General features: G+C 36.9%; 1 protein-coding gene across 1 annotated transcript in view; it reads right to left on the bottom strand.

Annotated features, from left to right (window-relative positions):
• Positions 1-9,995, bottom strand: part of CNST (consortin, connexin sorting protein) — a 31,538-nt gene extending 21,543 nt beyond the window's left edge. The window contains exons 1-2 of the mRNA XM_010004579.1: positions 9,608-9,995; positions 1,945-2,150 (exon numbers count right to left, since the gene is read on the bottom strand). Coding sequence (XP_010002881.1) covers positions 1,945-2,150; positions 9,608-9,995 — 594 coding nt within the window. The remainder of the gene's footprint in view (positions 1-1,944; positions 2,151-9,607) is intronic.
• Between the last annotated feature and the right edge of the window lie 1,169 nt (positions 9,996-11,164).

An 11,164-nucleotide genomic window follows, 5' to 3' on the forward strand; every position in this document is an offset into this window, starting at 1 on the left:
TTCGTATTTATTTTGGGTACGAATGTTCAGACTGAGTAGATGTATTCTTATTCTATAAAATACGCTTAAAAATAATATAAAACAGAAAAGAAATATTAAGTTCTATTCAGACAAATGGATTTACCCGAATGTTTGTTGGGTTTTATCTTGTTACAACAACAAGCAATTATTTTAGAAATTTTTTAAACACCATAGTAAAAAAATTAGCTAGAACAGAAGTACTGTGTTTACTGATTTGACTTGAAGAGTTTTGAGTTCTGTTACTGACATTGTGTCCTTATGTCTGACCAAATTAAGGTCATTGCTGAGCTCTCCCAAGCATTACAGTGCTAAGTGACAGAACAGAGAAACCGAGGTTTCCTACCTGATGAGAAAAGAGCAATCTATGGAAAAGACAAAAAATACTGCCTCTCACAATGACCTTCCTGTTTGTATCCTATTTACAGTAAATACTTACAATAAACATTTACAACAAGGATTTCAAATATGTAGAATTTGAAATATTTACAGTATGAATATTTGAAATTCACTGGACAAAAGGACTCCAGTTGTTAGGTTTTTTTTGAATGCTACCTTTAAAATTCCTTATTTTTTTTTCCCCAGATTAAAAAGTGTGTCATGATTGTTGTAAATTCTGCTAGCTTTCATTCAAACACAATTCAGAATGCTTGATATTTCCTAGGAAAAAAGAGATGGGTGTTTGATTACATGTCTGAATCTGGAAATGGAGATTCTGTTTTCAGTTCTGTCACAGTTCCAGTGTGACTTTCAAAAGGTTGTACCCTTAGGTAACAACCTAAGGCTTAGCCAACAACCTTGGATTCCTCATCTAAAAAGCAGCAATCAAATTTCACCTCCATCACATTCAACAACACTCATCAATGTTTGTAAAGAGTTTTGAAATTTTTGCCCTGTGTTGTTTTCCAAACCAGACCTTTGTACTGACTCATGAACAGCCACCAAATTTGGCGTGGCTTAAAGCAGAAATGGTTAACTCTCATGCTAAATTTCAAATAAATTAACAAACAATATCAAACATCTTCACTCAAATGCAGAGTAAAAAAAATAATTTAAAATTCTGTGTCAAGTGTAAAATATCTATAATTTCAAATACTAAAGAAGACCTCTTTGCTTATTTATATCAGAGAATAAAAATGCAGGAATGTCATCACCTTTCAGAAGTTTAACATATGACAATCATTCAATTTTGCACAATACAGATAATGGAACTAAATGAAACGCGACACTGTATAGTGTCTATATATAGCCTATATTAGACACTCCAGCCAAACAAAAAAATCTTCTAGTCCACTGGTAGTGTGACACAACTAAACTATAAACTATTACTGCATCAAGTCAAATCAACACATTCATCTTGTGTCATAGTCACCAGAAAGAAAAACACACCAGCCAGTTACTAAAAAAGATTGCATTTCAAATCACAGAGTATTTCCTTCGGTCTTTCATGTGTGGCAACTGTGCTGTAGAAAAAAATACACTAAGAAGCCTTGAATTGTAGCATTCATGCATGGAGTTAATGCTAGAAATCAGTCTGCAACAGTAAAAATAACTCCAGATTCAAAATATTATTTAGACACTAGCTGTCTTGTATCTGTATCACTCACAAACCATATTTAAAGTATGTTGAAGAGTGATTTTTTCCTAGATCTTCCTGCCAAAGTAGAATTTCATCATTTGAGGAATGAAAAACCAATAATCTTTAAGTGTTTCCTTTAATTGCACAATATACTTTCATGGCAATTTATAATTTAATGTATATTAGAAAACCTTAGAGGAGATTTGTCTTGACCATCTGTTACACAGCAGAACACTCTGTCTACATAGGCATATTGGCATATGTTGAATTAATGCATTTTTTCCTAATGAATAAATGTCTCAAATAAAACAAAATTGTGTGTAACACTCCAGAATTTAAAAGAATACCTGATGGAGACACAGGGGCAGTATCTTTGAATCCAACTGCTCAACCTCTTCACGGAGCAAAGAGAAAAGAGACTGCAACTTTTGGTTTTGTTCTTTTTGGTGAAAGTTTTCATTTGCTTCAACAGCACCTTCAGCATGCACAGATTCTGTGTCTGTAATAAGAGTGTTTTCCTCCTTGATTGCTGTGGTTCCTGCTGGAGGAACTCCTTTAAAAAGAACAAGTAACTAGGTTAGGATTCAAAAAATACATTGAGTTGCTTTTTTAGGAAATTCCAATACGGAAGCCATGAATAAAACCCTGGTATCTTAAATAACATCCCTGCAAGTAAATAAAATACTGGTCTTGCCAAAATTAGTTGTGATAGTATCAGCTCACCTGCTTGAAAAAAAACAGTAACATACACCAGGTATTTTTGTACACTTCTCACTGGGACCTGACTTTAACTTGGGGTAAAAAAAACCTCCACCTATTCTAAACTGTTCTAAGGAGTTATTAGGAAGAGACCAGGATGACCTAAAATAAAAAGTGTTGTGACTGGTGTTTCAATTTCAGCTAAAAAAACCAACCAACCAACAATATCCAATTGGACAATCTTCTATGTTAAGAGTGAATTGTAATACGGCAGAGACAGAAAGCAGGGTTGTTTGCAACACAATTTTGCTCAAAAAGGAGGTAGGTGAGGAGAGTGTGAATGAGGTTCCCAGTTTGTCTCTTCATTCCTGACCAAAGACCTTGTACAGGGAGATGTGCTGGGAAAGGTACCTGCTATTCAGATTATAACACAGTGGCTTCTCACAGTGACACCAGGATCTTAAATGTTAGAAAGAAGCAAATAATGACAGTGGAGAACAAATGTCGAGGTGGACTGTCCTGCTGACTGAAAAGGAAAATGCAGTTGTATAGTTTATTTGAGAGTTCAGGGAATAAGCTAGCTGTGGTGATTGATGTTGGTAACAATGATACAAGGAACTGTAAACTGAATTTAGCCTCCAGAGCTTCTTGCTGGGCAGAAACCTACATTCACCATGGTGCATTCCCTGGCAGTCCACAGATACCTGGCTCTAATTTGACAGAAGTGAAAAAAGACATGCAGGTGGAGGACTGGCAACCTCTATGAAGGATAATGTCAATCATAACAGTATAAAAACATTACAAGAAAAAATTTGTGGGTGAAAATCCCACATTTTGTTAGAAATGCAGTATTTTTAGTATGTTGCTGATAATGAATATGATTATTTTCAGAAAATGCTAAATAAGATTAGGGAAAAAGTACAGAACAGGCAGTAGTAGTGGGAGAAATCAACCATCTATATATAGACTTGGCCAGTTTCTCACAAATATCAGAGAATAAAAGCAATAAATGATGGCTTCCTATAATGCATATTCTTAGAGGTAATCAGAAAACTGCAGTTTATTCTATCAGTTAATGAACAATATTTTTTTCTTCATAAAACATCAAATTTGATACATTTACATAGGTCTGAACTTGTTTTTTTTTAATAAATCCTGTTATGTAGAGAGTTTGGCCACTGAAATGTGCACAGTAAACTTTTATAAACTTAAAGTTTGATGAACATGTTATTCTTCCCCAGCTACACCCATTTCTGAAAATCATGTTATTACTTAAAAGCAGCACAGGTGGGGGCACTGCTTCAAGTAACCATCACACTTTGTTTCTACAGCTTGAGCACTCTAGCATATATATTTCACACCCCCTTTCAGGTGTGTATTCATCGCACCTGAAAATGTACAGTGGTGATTCAGGTTTAAAATTCAGGGCTTAAGAAAGGCATTAGCTTGTCCACTGAAGGCTCCACCATTCTATTTTTGGTTATTTTAAACTCTTTATTAAGAAAACCATCCAGGTCAGGAGTACTAACAAGCTCTGTGGGTGGTTATTTTCACAGAGCTTAGAGCTAGGCAAAATGGGTGTAACTGAAAATTGCTTTTTCAATATTAATGCATGTCTTTGCTTTTCCAGTATTTATTTGGGCTTGCTGTGAGCCAACAGCAACAAGATACAAAGAGGATGTAAGACAAACCAGGAAATACTTTTAGAGATGAAATTAAGGCTGTCTTTAAAAATACAGCTTTCTGTTCAGCACATGTTCATGAATCCAGAAAAGAGGGTCCATATATTCTGGCAAAAAACTTTTCTCCCGGGGGAAAAAAAGAAATAAACAAAGTTTCTGCAAATTATACTTGATTAAGCGGTTAGTAATCACCTGTCATATCAAAACATGAAAGTTGACTGAAATGTTCGCAAGAGCAACTATAATGAAAAAAATCTTCATTTTAATTTTATTGTGGTAACTGTTGCTAACACAGTTTATAAACTGCGTATTATGCCTACATACATCGTTGAGCTGTCGCTCATTTGGACTCAAATTCTGCCCTCAAATAACCCCCAATTCTAAAACAAGGCCTTACAGCCATTTCGGTTAATTCTACCTAATTTTATTTTAAACACCAAGGCACAAACGCTGTCTTGCAACACTATAACCAAGAACTTTTCTGCAAGCAATAACATTTAGTAATGCTGTTTCATCATAAAGGTGCTATGGCCTAAGATCTCTATTTTTTCTGTTTTCCCCTTCCATATTTGTGAAAAGGGCATACAACACAGTTTTTTCCTTGAATCAATCTTACTCTCCAAAGCAGATAATTATTTCTTTTATTTACTAAAGACTGGCATTTTACATATATTTCTGGTATTTTAAGAAGCTGATTGTTTTTTCACTTTGCAAAGCACTGATATTATAGTCCACACATTTATACATTGTTCCATAATAGGATGGAATGAAAAAAAAAAAATACAGAAGATACCAACTCTCCAATGGCTAGAGCACTCACTAGGAACATGGCAGAGAACTGCTAGACTCACAAAGATTTTAATTGACATCCTCTTTGCCCAGCGGGGTGTGTCAGTGTTTCCTAAGACATTGGGAGATGTAAACTTTCTCCAAATTTGCAGCCCCATGTTTGCAAAACAATCCAATTTTGACAGACCTCGTGAATAAAAATGACAAACCCATTTTTCAAAGTCTCACCCTTTTTTGTTTTGTCAGTACTACAAAGTATATGAAATTAAGCTGCTTTTGCTACCTGCCTGAGAATGAGTCAGAGGTGCAAGTATTAGGCATTTGCTCTCTAATTAAAGTTATGGATGTTTTCCTTTTTTAATTTAATTTTTATTTTCACATGCAGTAGCATTAGCTTAAGTCACCAGCAACAGAAGTTTCTAGTACAGAAAACATATAGTAATGTCTTTTTTAAAACATTCTTTGGTACTCAATACCAGAAAGCTGCTTCAGGCTGTTTCACTCAAGAAATGTAAAACAAACAAATAAACAAAAAAACAAAACCAAGAAACCAAAACCAAAACACCAGTAAGTATTAAAAAACCTCCACAACACTTCATTTTAAACAGAATACATTTTAAGACAGGTATGTTGGTGGTAAAGGTGTAACTTTAACTGAGCAAGTTCAGAATCATCCGGCCTATATTCAGATATTTCATTTCTCACAACACTAAATCCATCCCAAGCACTCTTTCTTCCCCCACCTTTAAGCTGCTTCAAGAAATACGCTGAATACAGGAAGTGTATGTTGCAGAATTTAAAGATGACATTATTTCCAGAGAACACAGATAATTTGAAGTTTAAAAAAAAATACATCGCAGGAGATGACACTTTATGAATCACAATCTCTACTGCACTTAAGTTAGTGTGATTCATTACAAGGAATCCAAGTATAAATAATCACCAAAGTTTAAATTTGTCAATTAAAATGTACATCACTTGTTTCATCACCAGTGTCCTTCTTAGATATAATCATAGTCTATTCAAAACTATTACTAGTATACAAAAAGACCGTTGAGAGAAATTTGGGATCTGGAAGATCTTGTCAATTCACTCTAATCAGTCTATGGTGGCATCAAGACAGCTGTAAAGAGGTGATTCTGCAAACATTGCCTAGGTGAAATTTTAAAAGTTCTTATTCCAGGACACCAAAATAGACTCAAAAAATCAACTGCAAGTCAGGTCACAAATTCACTGTAAGCTATTACAGTCCATCAATTCCCACCTGGGGAAGTCCTGAATGGATAATTGCTCACAGCAAGGAGAACACACAAACAAATCATTGCCTCTGTGCCTTGTCCTTATACTCTTATCAAGCCATCCTCTGTTGACCACTGTTTGGAGAAGGGTATTGAACCAGGTGAACCTTCAACCACATACAGTAATTCTTAACTTTGAATTCCAGTCTACTGATTGTAGGAGCTCGGACAACTCTAGCTCCATTACATTCCAAGCATATAAATAAACTTAATAATAAAATACTTACAGCTGTTTATGATTTATAAGCAAATCTTTAGAAGGCTTCAAACACACTGCAAGTACTTGCTCTTTCTTCTAAAGAATAAAAATGACCCAAGTGGAAGATATAGTAGTACCTAGAAAGGTTGGACCAGGTGATCCTTTAGGTCCCTTCCAACCTGGCATTCTATGATTCTATGATACTTAAAGGTTTTCTGTATAATTTAAGGATAACTCATTCTCTCTATAATGACCGATTTCAGTTTCCTTTTTACTAGAAAACATTTTTTCTCTTCTAGATTTTGCATATATCTACAAGATATGGAATCTAAGGTTTCCTTCTTTTCTTTATTTTATAGTCTTTTAAGATCATTACAAGTTTTCAGAGTAGATAGTATAAGAATTGCTATTTAGCAGGAAAACTGCATTTTAAAATTCTCTCTTTAAAGTAGTCAAATTTTCTGCCTTCTCAGTCTTCAGATGAAAAAAAATACACGGAAAAAAGCAGGCATGATTCAGTTGTTCCAAGTTCAAAGATATCTATGAGATGAAACACACTGATTTTAATTAATATGCTTGCAGCACTATGACATGAGCTTTATGATTTAGAGCAACACCTGGATATAGTAACACATTGTATTGATGTAGATAAAATTCGACTCATTCAGAAAGGGAAGAAGCCTTTCAAATAACATACAATGAAAATTTACATGTTTCTTATCCTATTCATATGCAAAAGATCTGCAAAAATTAATACAAACATTTTAGAACAGCTCATTATCCAAAAAGCACATTGTAGGACTCTATTAAGCTTTGAAAAACTGAAGTACATTTTGACAACAGCAGACTAAGGTCAAGCTATTTAATATTCCTACCAAGATTTCAAATCTTGACATTGGATCAAGACAATAAAATATTGCACTGTTGAAGTGAACAAAATCATAGAATCATAAAATGTCTTGGGTTAGAAGGGAACTGCTAAAGGTCATCTAGTCCAACCCCCCTGCAATAAGCAGGGATATCTCACACTAAAACAGATTGCTCAGAGCCCCATCAAGCCTGACCTTGATTGTCTCCAGGGATGGGGCCCCCACCACCTCTCTAGGCAACCTGTTCCAGTGATCCACCACCCTCAGATTAAAGAACTTTTTCCTAAATGTCCAACCTAAATCTACCCTTCTCTAGCTTGAAAACATTACCACTTGTCCTATCATTACATGCCCTAGTGAATAGGTCTTTCCCAGACTTCTTATAGGCTCCTTTTAGGTATTGGAAGGTCACTATAAGGTCCCCCTGGAGTCTTCTCTTCAGGCTGAAGAACCCCACCTTCCCCAGCCTGTCTTCATAAGCGAGGTGCTCCAGCCCCCTGATAAATTTTTGTGGCCCTCCTCTGGACACATTCCAACAGGTCCACATCCTTCTTGTGTTGGGGGCTCCAGAGCTGGACACAGTACTCCAGGTGGGGTCTCACCAGGGCAGAATCACCTCTCTCAATCTGCTGGCCACAGTTCTGATGCAGCCCAGGATGTAGTTGGCCCTCTGGGCTGCAATTGCACATTGGTGGCTCATGTCCAGCTTTTGATCCACTAGTACCCCCAGGTCTTTTTCCACAGGGCTGCTCTCTAGCATATCTTCCCTCAGCCTGTATTTGTATCTATTTGCTCCAGCCCAGGTACAAGACTCTGCACATGGCCTTGCTGAACCTCATGAGGTTCACCTGGACCTACTTCTCCAGCTTGATCTCCTGGACCAGCTTGTCCAGGTTCCTCTGGAAGGCAAAAATAGGCAAATCATATTGCCCGAATTTCTGGCTATTGTGATGTCAAAGTCAGCCCAATTCCCATACTGAAATTCTGAACTTCCTTCTACTTGTGCTTTCTTGGTATGTTCCATTTGCTACATAGCCAACATTTAAATACAGAAGATGAAAACATCTAGATTTGAATCTGATTTAGGACTATTGACAGTTCTGAAAAAACCCAACCATTTAGTGAAAGTTTAGAAATAATTACTATGACAATTAAAATATATCTTTCTTACTAGTTCACAGATTAGAACTAGAGTGTTATTATTTTAAGTCAACAGAACAAAACCATTTATTTATCAAGTACCTTTGGATTTTTTACTTTTCCCAGACTTCTTATAGGCTCCTTTTAGGTATTGGAAGGTCACTATAAGGTCCCCCTGGAGTCTTCTCTTCAGGCTGAAGAACCCCACCTTCCCCAGCCTGTCTTCATAAGCGAGGTGCTCCAGCCCCCTGATAAATTTTTGTGGCCCTCCTCTGGACACATTCCAACAGGTCCACATCCTTCTTGTGTTGGGGGCTCCAGAGCTGGACACAGTACTCCAGGTGGGGTCTCACCAGGGCAGAATCACCTCTCTCAATCTGCTGGCCACAGTTCTGATGCAGCCCAGGATGTAGTTGGCCCTCTGGGCTGCAATTGCACATTGGTGGCTCATGTCCAGCTTTTGATCCACTAGTACCCCCAGGTCTTTTTCCACAGGGCTGCTCTCTAGCATATCTTCCCTCAGCCTGTATTTGTATCTATTTGCTCCAGCCCAGGTACAAGACTCTGCACATGGCCTTGCTGAACCTCATGAGGTTCACCTGGACCTACTTCTCCAGCTTGATCTCCTGGACCAGCTTGTCCAGGTTCCTCTGGAAGGCAAAAATAGGCAAATCATATTGCCCGAATTTCTGGCTATTGTGATGTCAAAGTCAGCCCAATTCCCATACTGAAATTCTGAACTTCCTTCTACTTGTGCTTTCTTGGTATGTTCCATTTGCTACATAGCCAACATTTAAATACAGAAGATGAAAACATCTAGATTTGAATCTGATTTAGGACTATTGACAGTTCTGAAAAAACCCAACCATTTAGTGAAAGTTTAGAAATAATTACTATGACAATTAAAATATATCTTTCTTACTAGTTCACAGATTAGAACTAGAGTGTTATTATTTTAAGTCAACAGAACAAAACCATTTATTTATCAAGTACCTTTGGATTTTTTACTGGAGCTTCTTTTGCTTCTTGGACTTCTTTTTCCACTTGGCTGTTTTTCTGTGATAGGATTTTCCTCCAGCTGGGGATCCATATGGACATTTACAGGTCTCCTCTCAGTCTCACTTCCCATACAGCTTGGGGTGCAGTCACCACTGTCCATATTCTCATTATTATTGATGCTGTCCTGCTCACCTCTATCCTGTCGCCCCATGGCAATGCTACTACCGGTCAGAACCTCATTCCCATCACTGTCAAGTTGATTTTCATTTTCGTCAGCTGAAGAAACCAAATGTGATGCCAAACTTTCCACTCTGTAGTCAGCAGGAATCAAGTACCTTTGGATTTTTTACTGGAGCTTCTTTTGCTTCTTGGACTTCTTTTTCCACTTGGCTGTTTTTCTGTGATAGGATTTTCCTCCAGCTGGGGATCCATATGGACATTTACAGGTCTCCTCTCAGTCTCACTTCCCATACAGCTTGGGGTGCAGTCACCACTGTCCATATTCTCATTATTATTGATGCTGTCCTGCTCACCTCTATCCTGTCGCCCCATGGCAATGCTACTACCGGTCAGAACCTCATTCCCATCACTGTCAAGTTGATTTTCATTTTCGTCAGCTGAAGAAACCAAATGTGATGCCAAACTTTCCACTCTATAGTTAGCAGGAAGACTGTCCTTTGAGTCTATTTGTAGATCATTTGGTGGAAATTCTCTTTCATCCATTAGAACGTTACTTGTTGAACCACTTAAGTCTCCCTTCAAATATTTTTAAACCTAAAATATAAAACCAGAAGAAGCATTTATAATATGCATTTTATAATGGATAAATAACCTTGTACTTAATGCCAGCCAATAGATAATCACATCAGCCAAATTATACAGTTTAAAAATATAGGGAAATATCTGCAAACAGTAATCCACTGCTCCACTCTAATTCTTAAAGCAAAGTTTAATTACATTAGAAAAAGAACAACACAAAAATCTCCCCATCTAAAAAATTCCCCTAACTAAGAACTTGTATTTTTATGCAATTATAATCAGTTGCAGTTACCTGACCAATAGCACAGCTGATCTTTACAGCAGTGCTTAGTGTTACAGTTGAGGAAAACAAAATGATAAACAGAAGCCACCCCCACCACCCTCCCTTTAAAACCATGGCTAAAACAAAAGCATTCTTGTCACATAAGATCAGGGTTTGCCTGACATAAAAATAAACCAGGGAGGAATAAAAGCAAAACACCTTTTAATTCTCTCAGTGATGGTATCCCATTGGATATTGAGATAGATAAACTGTAACAAAACTGTTAAGAACTCTGTTACAAAAATTAGACACAAGTAGAACCTGTTTATTGACTCAGATTGTCACTTTATTTTCAAGAAAACATTCAACATGTCTTCAGTATACACAGAAACAGATGGTTTGTTAATGAAAAAAACATAATCCCCCACCTACTCTCAGCAGGGGCCAGGTTTTCCCTTTTTGTGAACATGCAGCTCTAGTCAATGCTGCAATTAGATGCATATTCACAGGAAAAAAAGGGTAATTCTTAACAGCAGGGTTACATGGTACTACCACAGGGCTGTTACTATAGCAGTTCCTATCTTTAGTTTTTAAAAGCATGGCAATACTGCTGGTTTAACTTAGCAACTATACAGATGAAATACAGCTCCATTATGTACCTCGTTAGATTTAGCTCATATATTTAAAATAGTGAGGCCAAATACCAGCAAGCACTCTTGTATTACAGAAGAGCTTAGACAAGCCTCCTAAAGCAGCTTCCTATCCTTTCCATTAGATGACAAAGCATTTTAGCAAACCTGTCTTCACCAAAAGCTTTCTTTGGTCTTATGTCCTGATATATACAACTGAAAAACACACTTGCCAAATATCA

Source organism: Chaetura pelagica, unplaced genomic scaffold, assembly GCF_000747805.2.
Source record: "Chaetura pelagica isolate M959 unplaced genomic scaffold, ChaPel_1.0 scaffold278, whole genome shotgun sequence".
NCBI classification, from domain to species: domain Eukaryota; kingdom Metazoa; phylum Chordata; class Aves; order Apodiformes; family Apodidae; genus Chaetura; species Chaetura pelagica.